The following is a 21,979-nucleotide window of genomic DNA, read 5'->3' as shown; positions in this document are numbered from 1 at the left end:
ATGCAATATGATGTCATGGTTTAAATCCAGTGGGTAACTCAGTACCACACAGTCACTCACTCACTCCTCCCTCCTTCCTCCCCCCCTCCCTCCCGGAGGGATGGGGAGGAGGATCGAAAGAATGTAACTCCCACAGATTGAGATAAGAGCAGTCCAGTAACTAAGGTATAGCACAAAATCATTACTGCTGCCACCAATAATAATAATGATAAGGGAAATAACAAGGGAAGAGAATACAACTGTTCACCACCTGCAGACTGATACCCAGCCTGACCAGGCAGTGATCTAGCCCTTCTGGGTAACTGCTCCCAGTTTTACATCCTGGGCATGATGTGCTGTGGTATGGAAAACCTCTTTGTTTAGTTTGGGTCAGGTGTCCTGTCTCTGCTTCCTCCCGGCTTCCCCTCCTCCCTGGCAGAGCATGAGACTCAGAAAGTCCTTGGTCAGAGTTAACGTTCTGGCCAGCAACTAAAACCATTGGTGTTATCAGCGCTGTTCTCAGGCTGAAAGTCAAAACCACAGCACTGCACCAGCTACTAAGGAGAAAAATGACTGCTACTGCTGAACCCAGGACATACGCATATTGTGACATTTTGACTAATTTAACAAGAAAGCCAGTCCAGTCTTTCAGTTAACCTCACCAGTAATAATTGCAAAAATTGACAGAGAATCCACTACGTAAAGCAAATTGTATTTGCATATATTGTAGGTTAATTTCTTGGAGGTCTCTTTCATTGCCTGTGTTTTGCTTCTGATCCAGATGCTGTATCTGCGGCTCCTTCTGGTTGCCTGGATACTCTGAATTTCCTCAAGGCAATTGCTAATCAATGTGCAGTTGCAGCTAGGTGAATCCCACAGACAGCAGCCAAATCTGTCATCTAAATGTAGAAATCTGTAGCAGAATGTGATCTGGGAAGAGAACAGACAAAACACTGTAGCAGGAGCTCTGCTCCCAGGAATCAATTCATCCTGTACTAATCAAACACAAGCACTCTTGCTGGATTAGATGAGCAGAAGCTCTTCTGCTAAAATTAAGGGTCAATTATTTTGCTTCTTGTACAGTGCAGAGAAGAGCTGCATCTCAGAAAACAATTGCATTAATAATTACATTTAAAGTCTTGTTTGTCAAGGCCTTGCTTAATTTTGCTGCTTATCTCTGAGTCTTTTTCCCAAAATACCCACTTGTATTAAGACAGTACGCTATAAACTGCTTTTTAAAGCACGAGCTTTTAACGGAGTCCTTGTTAACACAGAGTGGTAGCTTTGAAGATCAGATGCACTTCTCGTGGATGCAGGGTCCTCTGCACTACACAGAGGCTTTTGAGTTTCTTGGGAGTTTTATAATTGCAAAATTATGCCTCGCAGTAGGTGTCAATAAACAGCAAGAGCTCTGCTTGGTCCTTTCCTGAGAAACAAATGCTCTCCCAGGCCTAAATCTCATCACACCAGAAATGCAAGATAGGTTCTCCTCCCCCAGAAAAACAGAATAGCTGCTGCAGAGCCAATGCCTACCAATTAGAGTAACTAAAATATACATTTTGGGACCACATTCTTCAAGTGATGTTATACCATTAGGACTAGTGCTCGGGCTCAGACTTGACCTTGTACACAGCTTCTCTGCCTTCGTACACCTCTCCATGTCAGGTCTGCTACCCTGTCCCAACCCCAGCAGCCTCTGTGGTCTCATCTTCCCTCTCTGCAAGGTGAAACACCTGTTTTTGTATCCATTCCACTTTAGACCCTTTTAGACTATGTCTTGTTCTTGTTCAGTTCTGCCTGTTCCAGAAACAGCATCTGTGATGGATGGAGTCCTTTCAACTTGGATTGAATTGCATGGTGCTTAGCAAGTTTTTATGGATTAGATTCATAGTTATTTACTTAAGGGTAGCTAATTGGTGCATTTTTGTGAATTACATTTCAAATTCCAGGTCACATAAACAAGTTTGTGAATTTTCTGCCTGTCAGGGGAATTTTTAATAGGAATGTTTTGTTATTTTGAAATACAAGACAAATTTTCTAGTAATACTAGGTTTCTAAAATTTTAAAAGGAAGTTCTCTTTGCTGACAGCATGGCTTGAATACATAAGCTGCAGGACAGGGTAGAAGCTGCTGTAGATTTCTTTCATTGATTATGATCACTGCTTGAATTGGCAGAGGAAGAGGTGTTACGATGATAACTTGTCTTATTATTGTGATTAGCTGTTACTAAAGTCTAATTATTGCACGTGATGCTAGAATATGTAAGCTGCTGACACTCAGAGATAAGGAGATGAAAAGAAATCAACTTATTCCAAATAGCTATTCTGTTTTTTTTTTTCATAATTATTGTTATTTTTGTGCACTCTCCCAAGTGATGCTTTACAGTGCATGGATTAAGTCATGGCTTTGGCTGCAAGAGCTGCCATCAAACTTTGGTGGTACTTAAATAAGTTGTAAGCACCAAGGGACTGAATAAAATAAGGGTTAGTGAAAGGTGATGACACAGAATTAATAGCATGTGCATCTGCTGAATGAATGCATCGTTATTAGCTATTAATTCAGTTGCTGTAGGCAGGATTCAAATGTGAATGAGAGGAAGGTGAAGCTTGGAAGCCCAGTTCCCATAGGAATCAGACATGGGAAAGTGCCATTTCTGAAGCAGTTCTGGCTGCTTCAGATTGGCATTTCCAAGGGAAGGTAGGGGTTTTCCCATTGTCTTGATCCAGAAATGTCCTTTATTTGGGATACAGGCTGCTCTGTTCTGTCTTTGAGACACCATGTTAAGGGCACAGTCCTCATAAGTTCTGCAGAGCTTCACCTGAGTTCAGCAAGACAGGGAGTCCTTCCATAACTGCTGTGTTGAGTTTAGTAAGTGTTTTGAGATGCTCTGGGATGGCAGATACTCATGTATGCACATGTAACGTGCTGTTAATAATTAGAGCTGATTGGATATTCAGTACAAATTACACTGGCTATGAAGTTAGCCCCTTCTTTTAGGCTTTACGAGTGTTTCACAAAACACTGTTAAAGCATATTTTTAAATGTATGTTTTTTCATAAACATTGACAGATTCAATTTGCATAAATAATGTCGAGACTGAGTGTTTTAAAACACTTGCTGGGCTGTTCACTGCATCAGTTGTTAATGGTGCATGTTTGGATTTCTGAGTCATAGGGTAAATATCTTTCCTTTCCAATTTATAGGATTAAACATGAGTTTTGATGATTTTCAAGTGCTAGTCCTTCCTACTGCTGTGTCTGCCCCCACGTCTGGGCCCACGTGCTTTGTCTTCAAAAAGAACTACTTAGAGAAGAGAAATAGGTTTGATTGCATCTAGCAAATGTGAGGAAAAGAGTATTCCCATTTTCTCTTATTCTCCATTCCACCTGGAAGCTGAGTTGTAGCTTTCTTTTGCAATTTTTCATCATGAGCTCAGTTGTTTCCCAACATTTCCTGAATATTCTTGTGTGAATCTGATGGAAAAGACCTGATTTTTTTGGAATATTGACTCAGGCTGAATCTGCCTCCTGTGGAGAAAAAAGGAAAGTTCAGCCCCCATGGCTGCATTTCCTATATTCTGCAAAACAAAATCCACACATGCAGAGCCATGTTCAGGTTCAAATTCATATTTGCTCTTTGGTCATACACACTTGCAGGGGTCCTCTAAGACAGCACGCTGTGTTGGTAAAAAGTAATTATTCACTAGTAGTAGTACCAACAACCATGGCTGGTTTGAAAAGTGACTAATGATTTTGGTGTAAGCAAATGTGAAAGGCTTTAGAGAAGCCTGGTTTTCTGCTGAGGAGCAGCTTGCTGTGAACTGTTAGGAGCTCCAGCCTTGCTTGTTGCTAAAGGAACTGGAAAGGAGCAAAACTCAAAGATAAAATCATGCATTTCTCTGTAATAGGAGAAGAGGTGGTAACATCTGTGCTGTCTTCTTGTCCAGGGCAGATGAAAATCCACACTAGTGACATCTGTATGTCCTCTTCATTCACCTTCTTGCACCCATCACAAAAAGATTTAACCATTTACAACAAATCTGAAATAAATTTCCCACAAAGGAGGGGTGTGCAGTGCCATAAATAAAAGCTGTTCTTGCATATATGGCGCACAGGTGGTGCTTTCTGCTTAGCAGTTAACATCCTTAGAAAACATGCATTTTATCTGGGGGAAGAAAACAACAACAAAACCTCAGAAAACCCCAGCATAACAGCATTCTTCAGGAGAAATGCCAAAGAGGATGGGAGGAGGGGGTTTCTGCCCACCTACCTGGCATTTTCCCTTTGCACTCTTCCCCATTCCTCCTCTTTTTGCATAAAGTACTCCTGCAGTATGTAGAGCATAAGAATCATTTCTCTAGCAGAGACTGCAGCCTGCATGAGAAGCCTCCATCCCCATTAGAGGTTCTTTCCAGAAGAAGTAATTTCCTTCTCCCTATAAATTATGCATCAATGTACATTTAAGATTCTGAAGTGATGAACAGAAGTTGAAAGCATTGCAGAGTGTTGCTGCTCCTATGGAGCTGAATCCACGACATTGTATACAGGCTCAAACACACCTTGTTAAGACAAACCTGCATGTGTTGCTTTCCTAATACTCCAGCTGTAAAAGCATGGAGATAGGACCTCCTCTGACTTCTCCAGCCTCAGCTCCATAAGAAAGACTTCTCCTCTTCTTGGGAGGAAGTGAGTGGGAAAGACAGCAAATTGTGTCTGAAGTGGTTTTCCCAGGTGGTCTCCCTTGCTCCTGATGTGTCTGGAGACCTTGCAAAGTCACAGGTTGAGTTCTGAGTGCTGAGGCATGCATGATCCCTGTGGTCTTATCCTAAAGCTAACAAACCACACAGCTTTGAGGTTGTAAGGGAACTAGGTGCTCTAATGGGAAAGGCAGTTGAGTCAGCTAAAGAGGAGTTGAGATAAGCAACTAGTACTTCCAAACTGAAATAAGGATATGTCATTGTGAACCTTGAGTGTGTGATGGTGAGCAGTGTGTTGGGTGAGTGGCATTACTGCATAAAGTGCTTGGCTAACTTTTAAATTCAGTGTCATATTCCAACATATGAGTGATGCTTATGGCTTCTGCAACAGAAATACATATACATATGTGTGTAAGTAAATTAAAGAATCTTTTTTAGCACAGATGAGTTTTCAAAGTGCCTTTGCAAAATCTGCCTTTGGCATGTGGTTTCCATTTAGTGTAACAGGGTTAATAAAGGGGCATGTACACTTTCTGGAGAATTAATATTAAATATGCAACTTAATTATCACAGAAAATAATCTAGTTCACATCCCTCTGCTGCAGGCAGGGGCACCTTCCACAAGACCCGGTTGCTCCAAGCCTTGTCCAGCCTGGCCTTGAACACTGCCAGGGATGGGGCAGCCACAGCTTCTCTGGGCAAACTGTGCCAGTGCCTCAGCACCCTCACAGGGAAGAACTTCCCTTCCCTCCAGGGTTTGCTTTTCTTTTATCATCCTTTCCCTCCAGCATGTCATCGGCACCACACAGATTGGTGTTGTCAACAAACTTGCGGAGAGTGCACTCCATCCCACTGTCCATGCCACCAACAAGGATGTTAAACAGTCTTCTTATATCAGTGAACCTGTGCTTATTCTGTTTCTTCTGTGATCAGCAAAGCATCCCAAGCACTTTGCACTGTTTCCATCACATCTGGCAATAGCTGTTGAGATTTGTGTAACTGTGGGTGCATCTTTGTCCCTTCAAGTTTTGCTCTGAGGTCTGCTTGTTCAGTTCTACCTAGGTTGACCCAACTGGAGTTTCCTGTTTGAAGAAAGCTGTGCTGTGTGGTGTCTTTCCTTTTCTCTCCTTTGACAAAGTTTTATTTTAGGCTTTTCTCTTTAAATGCAGCATCTCTACCCTAAAAGAACCTGTGTATTAAAGCAGGCCACCGAGCCTTTCATCACTTCTTTGGGTGATAGCAGTCATGAATTTTTTATTTGCTGCAGGGCTTACTCCAGATCTGCCACAGCATTGTGTGGGTGCACACATGTAAAAAGGCTACTAATTGAAATTCAGATGTAACAAGATGAAGTTTTGCTATTCACCATGACTGCCTTTTGTTTTAGCCCTTGTACGCTCAGTGCACCTAGACAATGCAACCATTGCTTCTACTTTTAGATTCAACAAGAGTAACTTTAAAGGCAAGAAATATTTCTGTGTCTGCTTTCAAGATGAAATATGTGCCCCCCAAAATGGGAATAGTGTGTGTCAGTTTATTTCCTTGCATGTGGGGAGAGACAGAGTTTAATGGAACTGAAAATAAAATAAAGTCAAACTCTTGCTGCTATAAACTGCTCCTTTTTGAAGATGCAAATGTGTTTCTACTGCCTAGGTAACTATTATGGAACGCCCAAGCCTCCCAGCCAGCCCCTCAGTGGGAAAGTGACTTCCACCGATGCTTTGCAAAACCTACAGTCTGGCTCCAAGCAGTCGACTCCAAAGCGAACCAAGTCTTACAATGATATGCAAAATGCTGGCATAGTGCATACAGAGAATGAGGAAGAGGATGATGTACCTGAAATGAGCAGTAGCTTCACAGGTAAAACAAAACTATCATGGTTCATCAGCTAGGATACATGGGGAAAGGTTTTGGAGGGGGATTTTGTTGAGGTTTGGTTTCCTGCAAAGCTGTCAATCGTAGCCAGCACCACCTGAATGGCAGATGTCCAGATATCACATGTACAATCATGTCTTCTAAAAACACCTTGTGGGGTTGAGCTGCATGAGACAGAACTGAGGAAAAGTTTGGTTCAAAAAGTTCAAATCCATTAGAAAGCTCAAGGGTGAGTTGAGCTTTGGCTGGCAGTTACAAATAATAAGAAATGACTCAGCCAGGAATACATTTGAAGTTAATATTGGTCCTTCCTAAATACGTTGCTGTCACTTCCCCTTCCTTGCATCTAGAGATACCCGGTCACATACAATTACAAGGTACCTTCCAGCAAGCTGGGGGTCGCTTGCTGCAGGAATGAGGTCTGAAGCATAGGTGCAAGCTTTTTATTTTGTGAAGGCTCTGTGTCTTGCTGAACATAGATCTGACTCCCACTGTGGCTACAATTGAGCACTGACTGTAAGATCACTGGAAACTTCTGCAGTTTATAGCCAAGTGCTGTGCAGGCAGATTCAGAGCAAAATGCTATTGGAGATCAGTTGCATTTCCAGAGATAACAACTGGAAGTTTGTTTCGCTCTGAGGAGCAAGAGGTTTTCCCCGTATCTGCAATCCTGCTATTTGGTTAGTGCTTAGACCATCATTTCCTCAGCTCAGTTTCAAGCACTGAATTGTCTTCCTAGCTCCCTTTGAAGGTAGGTACTTCGCAAACAGCTTTATCCACCCCTCCGAGCCTTTCACAGCTGCTTGCTGTGGGTGCCCACCATCACTGGCACTAGCTTCTTTTTCTTTCTCTCAGTGCCTACCACCATGGTAGTTTTCCTTCCCAGCCTCTAATGGGTCATAGTTAGCTGTCTTGCTGGTTGCTATCTGTCAAAGTCCTAACATCTGTATAGAGCTTTAAAAGGAATTAGGCTGAGATTTTAGATTTGACCAAACTGTCAAATGGCTTTGAGAGTTGTGCTCTGTTTGGCTGCTGCCTGTTACATATATGCATATTTCCAACCAAGTAATTCCTGGGCAGTCTAATTCCTTTCAGACTGGAGTCTCTGTCTTTTTACCATCTCTTCTACAAAGTTTTGCACTGAGGATATTTTCTCACATGTTATGACACGCCAGCAACCTCAGCCCTTGTCACAGGATTGGTTTTGGGAGGAAGCTGATGAGAGATTCTGTTTGACCTTCTTGCTTCCCTTCTCAGTTTGGTGCCCCTGAGCTAACTTGAGCATCACTTCTCTTTCTGTTTTCCTTTGCAAGATGAAATACTGAAAGATGTAGCTCATTTGTCACAGCGTTATCAAACCCTGGCCCCTTGCCTCCATTAAATGGGCACAAAGTCAAGAAAAAGTCTCATATACCAAAGTGATTCCTTATGCTTAATTCACACGATAGTGTGCTAGCCATATTAAAATGCTCCTGCTTCCTTAGAAGACCTCTCAGTGACTTGTGCTTTTCAAACATTGGCATGTTTACACTCTCAGTCATCAGCTGGCGATGATTCATTTATGCTTCTTTATCTTGTCATCTTCTACCTAAAAATATTGAACACCAGGAAGGATAGAAAACAGGCAGCTGAGGGTATTGGTATAGTCTAGATGTTTCTTCCCCCACTTCTTCTTGTTCGTTATTTTCAATAGGTTGTCTTTTTGCAGTAGCAGCACACAGACTACAGTGGTGCAGGAGCTACAGTTAACAACCCCCAGAAAACAAGGCTGTGAATTGAGGAAGTCAATGGTCCCTGGTCTGGAAAGGGGAGATGAGGTCTTGGCTGTGAAGCCCTTTCAGTCCCATTAGTTTGGGGTTGAGCATGACACTGATGTCTCTTTGTTTTGCTCAGTGTGTTGCCTGCTACAGGTACTGGGGCTGGTGGTCTCAGGTGATTTGGAAGTACTGCCATAAATTTTCATCACTGTCAAAAGCCAAACATAGAAAATTCATTTGGTACCCACGGGGTAGTTTTAGAATTTGTCTGTTATTGCCAAAACTTCTCTGTGAAGGAATTACGGGCACAGACCTGGTTTTTGGAGAGCATTTTGGAGTGGAGGGAATGAGCAGCACTGTTTTATGGAAACTGCATGGATATAAGCATCAAGAATGTTTCCTTAGAGGGAGGACCAGATATACTATAAAATACTCCTGAGTGACTTTGACTGGAAGGATATAGTGATGAGCTGTGGCATAAACCTCTTCAGACAGCAAGATCAGGCAGTAGTGAGCAGCAAACACGTGGATACTTGGTGTAGTCCTGGCATTCATTTTAATTTTTAATTTAAAGAAGATTCCCTGCACTATGGACTTTCACCATTAGCTTGTTGATTCTGAGCTTCTGGCTACCTTCTGCACTTATAAAAACCTCCCCTTTTGATCATTCTTCAAAGAGGAAATTTAATTCTCCTAATCCCTGTCCCACAGTTGGCCCAGCGGGAGCAAACCTGTAAGCCTGCTCAGAAACCCATTGAACTCCTCCACATCAGTGAGGCCTGGCCTCAGACAGCTTGGAAGACTTTGGTGCCTATTAGAGTAAACACAGTAGCTGATCACAGCTTCTGATTTGTGCTGGCGAGGGTCTGGCTGGCAGAGTGTGCGTGGGTAAAGCAAGTTCATCCCTGCTGGCAAAAAGACTGCAAAGGCTCTGCCCTCGGTTCATCTGTTGCTCTGCTTTGTGAATTAAAAAAGCAAGGAGGGGAAAACCATAAGGATAAACCCAGAGAAGCAAATGGGAGGAGAAAAAGACTGATTTTTTTTTCAATTTTATTTGTGCTTGTTTATTCCACAGCAGCGTCTGGTGACCAAGACGAGCATAATCCACATATCATAAGAGAGACAGCCCCACCGTCTGTGATTGATAGCCACACCAACGTTCCCACCACGGAACCATCTCAGAACCTCCCTCAATACCTACCTCCTTCTGCTGAGGATAACCTAGGTCCTCTGCCAGAAAACTGGGAGATGGCCTACACTGAGAGTGGAGAAGTCTATTTTATAGAGTAAAGCACATTTTTATTGTTCTACTTCTATCTCTCTCCCTCTTTCTCTGGGCATAAGTAAATCTCCATGGATGCATTTTGTGTGTGTATTAAATATTTAGTGTATACAGTTATGCTGCAGAGCTCTAAGTTCTTTCCTGCTTCTGAAGGGATTTTGCATTTCCTGATTGGATTAACATCCAAATTACTCCTGAGTTCAAAGTCAGAGGGAATTGCTTGTTTTATGAGGGTGGTTAAAAAAGCAACAGACACTTGTAAAATATGGGCCAGTTGTTTTCACGTGTGGAGTGAAAGCTCCTAATTGAAAGGGCTGAGACTTCATTTCTGAAGCCTGCCTCTGTGCATAATGCAGCAGAGAGAATTTCTCAGGTCACATGAAGCAGAGCTGGGGAATGGACTTTGTATATTGTCCTCTCATCAGAGCAAATGGGCCAAGTGTGTTAACATGCTCCAGCAGTTTGCAGAAGGAATAGCTCAGTGCAGAGTAGGCACAGGAAGCTTGGAAAAGAAATACTTGTGCTCTGCAGTCTTTGCTGAAGAGCTGAGTGCTGTCAGCAGCTCTATGATGATATTGATTTTTTAGGCCATAAATAATAGTCTCTAATTATACTTGTCTAGATTTATTGAGATAGGAGTAACTTATGAAATGGGATCTGTTAGTGGAAGGGATTTCTTGCACAGAGTTTAGCTAGACATTAAAATTCAATTAGCTTTTGAAACTCTCAAGTCCTTGGCTGCCTAAGTAGAGGAGGAGGGTGAAGAATTGATTTCGGATTTGATGGCCTGTTTAATGCAGTCTTGGGAACTGAGATCCTCTGTCTGTGTACCAGGAGCCAGTAGCCAGTTAGTACAGAAGAACCTCCTCTGCTAATGCTCCTTCAGGCACTCCAGAGAATTATGCTGGATAAGGGCACTAAGGGGAGCAGTCCTGTTTCATCTTCAGGAGAGGAGACTTTTGGAGAGGGCCCAGGAAAGGTTTGCCAGAGCAGGTCTTCCCTTGGCTGCAATGGCACGAGAACACATCAGAGAAGGTCTGGAGGGCATGAAGAGCACTGCAGATGCTCTTCTGCCAGCCGGGATAGGGCTGCTGCAAAAAAGGCCATTTTCCACAGTACTCTCAATTACCTGAAGAGGCTCCACCGACCCCCAAATGCAAGCTAAAGTCTGGAAGGCACAATGCAAATTCTCCCCAGCTGCCTTATCAGGTGAAACTGAAATGTGTTTATTATCCCAAACACCATATTCTGCCTCTTGTTATTCCTCGGGGTGCTTCATCCTTTGTGCTTTCTGGCTTTAATGTATATAAAACAGCCCGAGTAATAGCCCATTCAGCCTGCCGTTCCCTTCTCTGAAGGAGGATGGATGATGAGCACTAAATGCTGCCTGAGCAGCCGGTTGCTTCCCTTTTTGTACCTATGTGTGGCCTCGCTGTCACACTTCAGCCAAAGGTTCAGCTGCTGCTGCTTTCCCCAAACCCAGCCTCATGGCTGCTATATTCTCTGTGCATATTATGCGTTCTCTTGTCAGTGCAAGACTAGCACCTTAAATAATTTGTTAGACCTTTTGCAGGAGAATCATGTATGTGATGGAAGAACCTAGCCTGCATACCTAACTGTCTGTCTGACATGAAAATCTGGTAGCTCACCAGCTGCTTCCTTCCCTGCAGCACAAATTGACCATTTTGAGGATGCATATGCAGAAGGGGTGATTTTGCCCAGGATTTTGTGTGAGTGTGGATGTAGCCCTGAATGACTGCAGTTCTAAGGACACCCTGAGCCTAGAAACTCTTTAGTTTGATTTGTATCAAATTAAGAGAACAAGCTAATGGGCTGTGTGGACCCAAGCTGGCTCAGATGCCTGTACTGTCATCTAGAGTACTTTGGGTTTTCGAGTCCGGGTGCTGAAAACCACACTGTTGACGGCCTTTGGTTAGAAAGGCAAAGTTGCAAGAAATATGCAAATATTCTACTGTTCTCCTCCCACCATCCTCTTTCTCAGCTAGCCTACAGACTTTCTTATGTATAAGTTGGCAGAACCCCTTGGTTTTGCCTGGCTTGCTGAATTCTGCCATTCACTCTTCTAGTCGGCAGTCGATTGCTCTGAAGCATACAAAAGGATTAGACACATTAGCTCATGCTGCCTCAAGGAAGGCTGAGTAGTAGGAGGAGGTAAACCCCCTCCTCTTGCAGTAAAATGCAAGTGTGCTGGTTGGTTGGTAGCTCCTTGGGGATCATAGCCCTCATTACAACATTTCCAGCATCACAAGACTGTTGTGAGGCTAAGGTTAAGTTTGTAAACCTCTCTGAGACCTTGAAGGAGAAGTAAATAGCATTACTACAGTATTGAAACTTAAAACTGTAAAGCAGTGTTAAAGGCTAAGCTAGATAAATGATACCTCAGGGACTGGAGGGATATCTTTGCAGGTTATGTCTACAGTGATATCAGGGTGTAGAAGAGGCATTATGTTACAAGATTGTCTGCATATGCAAGTGAAATGATGGGAGAAAATAGTTTCTAGAGACATATATTTTAAGCCTATTTACTATGCAGCCTTCACCATGGGGACTGGCATCACAGTACTGTCAGGGGGCTTGTAGATAGGAAGAGTTGAAAGTAAAGCTGTTCAACTTCCGTCAAAAGCTTTGACAGAAGATTTTTATTAGTGCAATTAAAAAGTTTTAACTGGAAATTATGTTTTTGACTAATGCTTGGGTCAAATCCAGACAAATGTCGGAAGTCTTTCATAGGAACAAAGATCACTGCATGGATTAGGGAAGAAGGGAAACTTGTCATCAGGAGGCAAGTAGCTCAGAGACAGCTCCTGGAATTAAGAAACAAACCACCAAAAGTTTGGAAATTAATATTCTAGTATTGCAGCTTTCATGTGCATCCTTCCAGTGAGGAATGCTGATTTGTGTATTTTCACTTTTCATGTTTGTGTTTTCAATACCAAGATTCTTGTGATTTGGTTGACTGGTTTGTAAAGCATCGAATTGTAATTCTGTTTTTTCTGAAGCAAAAGTATGCCTTCAGGCCTGTTGAATAATAAAGAGGATATATACTTTTATGTCACTGATACTTGAGCTCTGTAATCTTAACAAAGGTCATATTTCCATTTTTGGTTTCCAGCCATAACACAAAAACAACATCTTGGCTAGATCCACGGTGCCTGAACAAACAGCAGAAGCCTCTAGAAGAATGTGAAGATGATGGTAAGAGACTGAAAATAGTGAAAGAATAATGTATTTGGTCCATTTCTAGATGGCTTTCTTCCTTTTTCCCCTTTCCAATAACCAGTGTTCAGAAATACTTAAAAAAAAAAGGCTTTCGAGTAAGTGCATAGAGAACAATGTCCATTATGTTTTAAGATCACTGTCTGTGTATGTAAAATAGCTGTTTAGATTCACTTAGGAAAAATCAAAGGGGTGCTACAAGTAAGAGGCTGTTTTTGCAAAGGCATCTGAATAGTCACTGATGCTGAACAAGACTCAAAGCTTTCTAACATGTTTGCTCTTTGGATCGCTGTGTAGGAGGAAAGTGACTGAGTCTCTGCATGCTCTATTGTGTTATGCTTTAACTACCTGCTTTGCATGAATTGAAAGAGTTATGTTGTTGTTTTTGGGCAGAAATAACTCAATTACCTCACTTCTGCTGCTAAATTCTGACAGTCCACTTAGCGTTATGATTGCTGAAAACTAATTCTATTTGAAGGTGTAGATTTTGGCACTGAAAATTTATACTGATATGGTTTTGTATTCCTTGAGATGTTTAAAATGCAAGCCACTGTCCCATTTAGAGCAGCCAAAAGCAGGACTGTTAAAGGAGGTGAATACTTCAGGAGATGCTGGAACAAAAAAACAATTCATCATGATGAAAATAACTTAAGTGTTTGGGAAAGCCTGTGTGGAAATGTTGGTCTCTGACCAGGAAATGAGACCTATTCTAATGGGTAATTTTGACTAACACAATGCTATGATGGTAGACATATCTTAAAAATGGAAGGGTTTCCTTTGTCACTGCTGGTGATGTCCTTATAAAATTAGTTTTCATAATAGGATTAACCTAATCTGTGTGAGTCAGCTCAACAAGAATTATGATTTTATTTTGGAAAAGAATCGGCTCAATCCCTTTTGACTTAGGTTCAAATCTGGCCTCCAGAACTGCTGTTACTATTTTTACATGTGCACTTTTTCATCCTCTGCATCCTTTCACATGTGAGGTTTTGCAGGAGGTGAGAATTTGCCTCTGCAGCATTTGCTGCTGTGTCACCAACATCCTAGTGCATGGTTCAGAGTATCCCCAAACCAGAAGGATGTGCAAAGCCCAGGCAAAAACCCAGCACACCAAGCTGACTCCTGCTTCAGGTTCTTAGCAACTAGCATCGTCTGTCAAGGAGCAAGCGGAGGGAGCTGGGTTAATGAAGGCCTTGCTCTGTGCCTAAAAATGGATATGTCAGTGGGTAATCAGAACAGGAGCAAAATTAAATAACAGCATATGGAGGCAAAGCTCCCTCCTCCTTGCAGTAAGCATTGCTGGCAGTTTGAAGAGGAGGTTGCTAAATCTCGGCATAAGCTTTCCTTTCTCAGGGGGTAGTTTTCCCTGGAGCACAACTTCTGTCCTGGCTTTCTTCACCAGCAAGACTCCCACTATGCTGATAGACCCAGTGATGCCAACAAGCAGCACATGCTGTTGTGGGTCAGCATGCCCCGTGCTGTGCCCCCAGCCAGGGCAAGGAGCAAACAGTAGCTCCTCTATCCAACATTTTCAAGTCTCTTCACAGAAAGGACAGTTTCTCTTGTCCTCTTTAGCAGTTATAAAACAAACTTTGGAATTATTAATTTTATTGGGATTAGAAACATTCAGCTGATATTTTTGTGTTTCATTCAGTTCATAACTTTGCAGAGTAGTGGCATTTGTGTTTATCAGGTCCTTAAAATCAGTTAATTTCATCTTTCCCCCACACCCTTTCACTCATTCACTAAGTTGCTCAATAATTAATATTTTCAACATTCAGTAGTTAAACCAGTTGCTTCATAGGTATAGCAGTGCTCTGCACTTTTACCTGGCTGCTCTGGTCTTGCTTTGCCCATAAGAATGATTATACTTCAGAAACTGTGAGCACAAAGAAGCGTGAAGGTTATTTTTACTGCATCATAGAAGCTGTCATTTTTGGCACGGGTCACTGTTGGGTGTTATTTCCACTGATGTCTGTGGGAGTCCTCCTCTGTTTTGTTTGGTGTGTGTGTGTGAGCTTTCAGGCTTGATCCCATCCTATTTGTGGTTTCTATAAATGTTAGATGTTGTTTCAGATTTGTTTGGGTGTAGTTGCCTTGTGTCTTTTTCTTCATCAGGATACGTGTCCCTAACAAGTTTTTGGTTGTTTCCAGTTGGTTTAGGCTATCAAAGGAAATTGTAATTAATATTTTACTCTAACGGCCCTAAACAACTGTTTTGGTAGAACATATAGCAAACAGGTCATGGAATTGGTATTTTTAGGTGTCTAAATTCTCCAAAGCAATGCTGTGGCACTGCATCTTCCCTTTATTCTTAGGCAATGCTTCTATCATTCATTTGCGTGGCTGATACTTTTCTGTATTAGGCCCAAAATTGTTTTTACCATCTTTGTTCTGTTTTTGTCACCATCTTTCATTTTCAGACTGCATTATTATTATTATTTATAGACTAAGCAATACTTTAATCATCTGTGTCACTGTTAACTTATGAATATGGAGCAGATAATGATAAATGAAGCAACAGTGAATATTGATGGCTTTGTGTCTTTGAAAAATTATGTGATCTTTGTCCCAGGTGCCCTGCTAAAACTGGCCCATTCCTGTATATGCCTCACCAGTGCATCTGGACTTTGGTGGGAGCCTGTGCCTCCTGTTAAACATGGAGCTTTGCTTCGTGCCTGTCTTAAATTATCCAAGTAGTTACACTGAAGTCCTTGTATGCACATGAATTTAGGTACTTTCTTTAAAACCTTGCTATATTAGTTCTTATTTAGATGCAAGGTTTTCCTCTCAGGTATCTTCATTAGTATTCAGGTCTGGCCTTCTGATGGATCCATGTGTCTACAGAAGGGATTGTGAAGGTTGGACCTCACAGGTCTGGGGGGGAAACTTCACCACAATGAAAAAACCACATATGTATTACTTTGCCATGTCAAAATGTGGTGTGGAAATAGTCAACTGATACAGATTTTGAGAATACAAAACCAGTTCTTTCGGTATCTACATCAGATCCATCAATATTCTGATCAGTAAAGTGCAATAAATGAAAAGCTTGGGCTCGGGCTGTAGAAAACGAGTGCTGGTTCTGCTGTTTGCTGTAGGGAATTTTTATCTTGGTGCTGAAGTTGTCTGAAATTTTCTTTTAATTTTTTCTGTCTCATTTACTGCTCTTCCCTTGGAGAAGAAGGGGTACACACGGAGGAACTGGACAGTGAACTAGGTAAATCATCCATCTTTTGTTTTGATGTTTGACTCCAACTGCACTGTTTTAAGCTTTAATTGCTTGCTTTCTCCTTTGTATCATTTTGCATCTTTCAGTTTTGTTTATTTCAACAAGCCTAATTTATCAGCAAAACTCCCCTACCACACAAAGCATCGATCTTCCCTTAGCTTCAGATCTGCGCTGGTTTTGTTATTGATTCAGAGCTTGAAGAAAGCTGGAGGGCCTTAATCTTCCCATTTGTCCAAGGTTGATTCTTCCTGGGCCCTGCAGAAGTCAGAGGCTTTTCCACTGGCATCAAAAGCTCCAGGAGAAAGCTTATAGATGCTAGCATTGAAATCAAGCTGTTAATGATGTCTTTTTATGGTGGCCACAAACATTTCCCAGGCAAGAGCATCAAAGTGTGATTTAGAAAGTTTAAGTATTACATAGGATGCTTCTGCTGAGCTTGTGAATGAAACAGCTGAAAATTTTTGCCGCAGTAGGTGATTTTATAAACAGATCATTTTCAATGATGTGATGCACTTTTATTTGCTGCATCTTTTTGTGGAGAATGCTGTCTTGATATCTAATCTCAGTGGTACTCATTCTGTTTATACTGATGGCAGAGGCAGTTGTTATTTCTGTTCAGCTATGCTCTGGTGCACTTGGAAAGCTGAAAGGCAGAAGAGGTTGCATAGGATTTTATTTCCACTCAGTCTATTATTATTGCTTTTAAAAAGGGACTATATTTACAGTTTATAGTTCTGCATACTGGAGGATTCTATTACTAGAGAATTAACCTCTGGTTTCTGTAATGACTTGCAAGTAAGTGTATTCGGCTTCAGGCTTCTGTGTGATTGATACAGCATCAGCGACTAGCAGCTATTGAGTGAACTTGTAACACTACTACAGGAAATGTTCTTTTGGATAATATGCCTGGAATCATGCTGGAGGCCTAAGTTCTTTCAGTGCAAGATTTTGAAAGAAATGACAATGTAAAGAAGATTGTAGTAATTTTCATGGTACATTAGCATTATGCACAGCTCAATATGAATAAGCAGCAGACCAAGTAACATCAGAAGTAGGTGGATGCACACCAACAACCTGAAAGATTTGTCATTAAGGTCTTCACAAAGGGTGACTTAATAAGGGAGAGGTTTTTAAAAAGCAAATTTAGAGGCAGTAATGAAATGGAAATGTGCCATTCTTCTAGTCCGATATCAGGATGTAGTGCAGAGGAAGAGCTGAAAAAATAGGTGCAGGGGAACTCATTATTTAATAAGCCTGACCCCAGTTCTGCAGACACTTACATACACAAGTGTTCTGCTTGAACATCATGAGATGTTCCTTTTGTTTTAATGCAGATAAGCTTTATTGAGCTCACAGCCCATTGATATACTGTTGAGATTTGCAAATGTTGCAGTGGGAAGAAAGACTTTCAAAGGGCTCGGCTGGTTACTGCAGCATTAGGGACAGGGCATGAAAACATATGGCCTATTCACTAACTGTACTCATAGTTAGTATAACCTTGTTGGCACCAGATATTCAGCTCCTGAGATTATCAGCAGTTTCTGTTCTAAATATAAGAAAATTGAAACTTTGAGCTTTTACACAACTTTTTTTCCAAGAAGGTTTGTTAAATATGGAATAATGGGTCACCTCTGTTTAACAGAAGCTTGTACGAAAGGACACAAAAATTTGACCTCTAGAATAGGATTTGACATAGAGTTGGACAGATCCTTCTGGCCTCACAGGGAGCAGTAAGAGCTGATATACCAAGGTCATCTCCATCTCCTTTATAGTGCAACTATATGGCAACTAAAATACCTGGTGGTTGGAGAAGTTCTTTTATAGGAATCAGTCCATCCCTTCCATAGGGTAGGAGGTAGGATATTAAACAAGAGCATCTCAGTAGGAATCCATGTATTTACCCCAGCTTAAAAGTGTAAAATTGGAGATTTGTCCTTTGAATTTACTTGCTGACAAATGCTCTGAGCTGCCAAGAAGCTAGACTGTGCAGCATGGCTATGGAGAATACCACCTTTTGCTTTAGAGAACTGTCAGAAGCTTTTAGAAGTCAGAAAGTACATCTATGTAATCGACAAGTAATGTGTTGAAAGCTGCAGTTTTCTCTATTGTTACTTCTGAAAACAGAGATGTGTTCCATAAACGGAAAGCTGCAAAGATATAAAACTGAAAAGATTTTGGCACAATAAACAGGATAAAAGCAAAAAAGAAATAACTGTTTAAACTTTTAAAATAGAAAACAAGTTCTAGTCCAAAATAGCAAAAGATACTTAGCAGTAAAAAATGTGGGAAACTCATATTTAAGACATCTGTGCATTCCTTCTCCCCTCCCTCATTCACTTTTATTTTGTTTCTGCCCCTAGCTTGGTCTCCTTACCATTTTACTTTCAACACAGTGCAACAAATTTAAGGGCTGCCTCAACTTCTGCTTTTCCTGATTACAAGCTAGGTCTTCATTTAACTGCTCTGAAACTCTTTAAGCCAGTCCCGCAGTGTTCTCAACATATGGGACTCCTCTGCAAACCTGAGAGTTCCCTTTGTGAAAAGACTTTCAGGTTTGACCTCTAGCTTTCTGACTTCTCACATAGATTTGCGCGGGGTAAAGGAGTATCTGTTTCTGAAGCATCTATTTCAGATTGATCTGCTGATAAAACTGAGGAGTATTTTCATGCCCAAGAGTTAGCACTGGCTTGCATTTAATTGTTTATGTCTCAAGGAATCCAAAGATATTAAACCCAGTAAGGATAAAATAATGAGAAGAATGGAAAATGTACCTTATATCCGCGAATAAGGGACATGTGGAGCAAAACCCATGAAAATTGATTTCATCTGATCTCCAGCCAATTCCGAACAAAAACATAAACTCTGAGTAATTAATCCATGTGTGTTTGTGTAGATTCAGTTCATCTCCAGTCTGGAGCTATTTCTATCCTTATGGCATTATAGTCAAAGACTATGAATTCAGAACTAGATCCATGCATTTATTCTAATTAATGGGCCATTGTTGATTGTATTGGCCCAGTAATTGATGCCATTAATGAAAATAAGTCTTTGTATTTGATAACAGAACCCCCCCCCCTGTAGATTATTTACTATAAATCTTGATAATTTTGTGTTCAATTTTGCAGAATTACTTGGGATATTTGAATTTGTGTTATCTGACAGTGGCTTTTTTTAAATCATTCTTTAAATGGATGTGCAGAGTCGGTGGGACCACATTTGCATAGTCCAAGCATGGTGAAGCCTTCTTTCAAGTTGACTCACAGTACTGCACAAAGACACCACACTGCATTGTTAATAGAACGATTATTTCAGTACCCACAGGCAACAGGAACATTGTGTTTAAATGAGTGGGACAAGGATCAGGCCCTTAAGTAATACATGCAGCTTTAATAACCCTCAGTTGGATGCTGAAGTGATTTTATTACATTCACTAATTATAATTAAAGTACTATGTGCAGTCTAGAAAATCAACAAGAACAAAAGTGGATACATATCCAAATGTTAATTTCATCTTCAGAACTATTTTTTTGTTAATTATGCTAATTGAAAAATGAAATCTGCTACATGTGATTATGGCAATATGTGTTTTTACAGTAAGTGCTGTGCTGTGAAATACATCTCTGTACCAGCCCCACTTGGGTGAATTCCATGTGCCAGGCGTTTATGTTAAATTCAGTTTGTCCTGTTTCGAGATGTGCTTTTGTGTTGAGGTCATGGCTGAGCAATTCAGGTTAAACCCCTGAGATAAGAGTCAAAAAGCTACTTTTTCAGCAGTGGGTGAGCATAAATGGCTCAGCCCTGGTACAGGGGGTGAAAGTGGTCTCTGTTGCTGCCATCATCTCTCCAATTGCCATATACTGGTCTTAAAATGCCTCTGGCTGGTTGCCTGCATCGACTTTCACTGCAGTGCTCTGCCCATGGTGGTGAAACCAGGAGGACGTTTGAGGCATTCCCAGAGAGGAACTTTATTGATTATTTGTTCCTTTAATGCAAAAAGGAAATCAACTGGCACGAGCATCTTCCCATTGATTTGCTAACCCAGCACTGGTAGCACAGGTGGTGCCATGTTACACCAGCCTTGAAAAGGAGGTTGTGATCATTCTGAAAAGTGTTTGAAGTCTGAGCTACGTATGGGTTTTTCACACTGTCAGAAAAAAAATACATTGGAGGCTTCAGTAATGCTTTTTCTACTTGCAGAGCTGCCTGCTGGTTGGGAGAAAATTGAGGATCCTGTATATGGTGTCTACTATGTAGAGTAAGTGCTTTCCTCTGCAGCAGTCTGTGTGCTTGGTTGGTAACATCTCATATGGAGAAGGAGGAGACCCAGACCTCTTACAGCCTGGGGGATGCTGAGGGGCTGAGAGAGGGCAGCCCTAGCTTGCTATTCCTATCCTCTGGTAGGCTCTGGCACCTGTACCCTGGCATGGGAATGGGCTCAGGGGATGCAGGAGCACACTGGGAGGAGGGGTTTGAGCTCTAGGGGTGAGCTCAAGGGTGACAGGAGCACCATGGGGTTGGGGCATGCAGGAGCCCCAGCACCTCACTAAATGCTTTTATCCAGAGAGCATTAGCAAGCATGCAATTAACTGAACTTTGTCCCCTTGGTATAGTGCTATGATCAAGATATGATTGTGCAGAGCAGGCCACCAATTCAGTTATGAGTCAACAGGCACTCGAATGGATGAGCCTGTGTGACCAAACAGCCACGACAGAGGTTCTTGCATCAGACTGTGTTGTTGTGAATAGAATTACAGGTTTAATGGGACTCTCTGTGGAATTAGAGCAGCTTCTTCTTTATCTAGATGTCAGATCGCTCCCTTGGGAAACCAGAGATCTGAGTTGTGTTTCATCACTGACCCCATAAAATGAATTTTTAATTATGTGTATACTCCTGTCTAGTAGGATGGCTTATGATAGCCCTCAGAATAGACATGGAATACGGTTTCTGTCTGCTTTGGCTCATTTCTGACCCTACCATCTGTGCCTAGGGAAACAAGGTTAGCAAACTGTGTAATTAAGGCTTGACATTTATTTACCAAAGACATCAAGAATATTTTTCGGCTATTAAGTGCCATGCCAAGAGGTCTTTACAGCCTTTTTTCCTGTCACTTTATATATATATGCCCATTAGTTTTGTGGCACTCCGTAATGCTAAAATTAAACAGAAAGTAACAGCAATGAGACATAAATTTATTTTACTTACTATCTGTAAGCTAGCAAAATTATTATAATTTGAGCATTTGTCTCTGTCCCAGTTCAGGCACTCTATTATTGCATAATAATTTTTATTGAGAAACAACTCTGTCATGAAAAAGTTTGTGTAATTTTTAAAATACATCCCTTTTTTCTTTAATTTTCTGGACATAACTTGAAATGGGAAATCTTTTACAGAACTCATTAATTTGTTTTTCTTTGATTAGTTAAATATTTTCCAGGGCTTTAACATTGATTTTTACCAGAAAAAAATCTGCACATAACTGTCTAGAGTGCTTTTATCATAATTACCTGAAGACGTGGTTGGTTGTTCATTCAGGGCTTTTATTTTAATATAAAAATAACGGGGCATTATTATATGTTTTTGCATAAAAATGTGGGACTAGAGACAATAAATAGCAAGTTCTTACTGGTAAATTTTGCTTTGCATAGAAAGATGGGCTTTAACCTAATATAATTTTGTGTTTGCTCCTTTGTTATAGTGAAATCACTATTGAAAAGTTGCTCTTAAACAGCTGATGAGCATCTCAGCTACAGAGTCTGCAGATCTGCCCTACCACCTTGGCATCTGTGGCCATGTGGTTTCGTAGAACGGTTAATCCTCTGCACAGTGTATTGCTTGTCTGCCATGTTCAGGGCTGGGCTGCTGCTTTTTTCCTTTTCCTCTTAGTTTTGGCTTTAAACATCTCATACAGGTCAAAAGCAGC

At 41.2% G+C, this 21,979-nt stretch overlaps 1 protein-coding gene across 1 annotated transcript in view; it reads left to right on the top strand.

Annotated features, from left to right (window-relative positions):
- MAGI1 (membrane associated guanylate kinase, WW and PDZ domain containing 1) overlaps window positions 1–21,979 on the top strand; it is a 339,145-nt gene that overhangs the window by 256,596 nt on the left and 60,570 nt on the right. The window contains 5 exon segments of the mRNA XM_031049169.2: window positions 6,329–6,535; window positions 9,383–9,593; window positions 12,723–12,805; window positions 16,011–16,046; window positions 20,256–20,313. Of these exon segments, the coding sequence (XP_030905029.1) occupies window positions 6,329–6,535; window positions 9,383–9,593; window positions 12,723–12,805; window positions 16,011–16,046; window positions 20,256–20,313 (595 nt within the window).

This window comes from Melopsittacus undulatus, chromosome 9 (assembly GCF_012275295.1).
Source record: "Melopsittacus undulatus isolate bMelUnd1 chromosome 9, bMelUnd1.mat.Z, whole genome shotgun sequence".
NCBI lineage: Eukaryota > Metazoa > Chordata > Aves > Psittaciformes > Psittaculidae > Melopsittacus > Melopsittacus undulatus.
The sequence above is the reverse complement of the archived record's forward strand: the minus strand, read 5'-3'. Positions and strand labels throughout refer to the sequence as shown.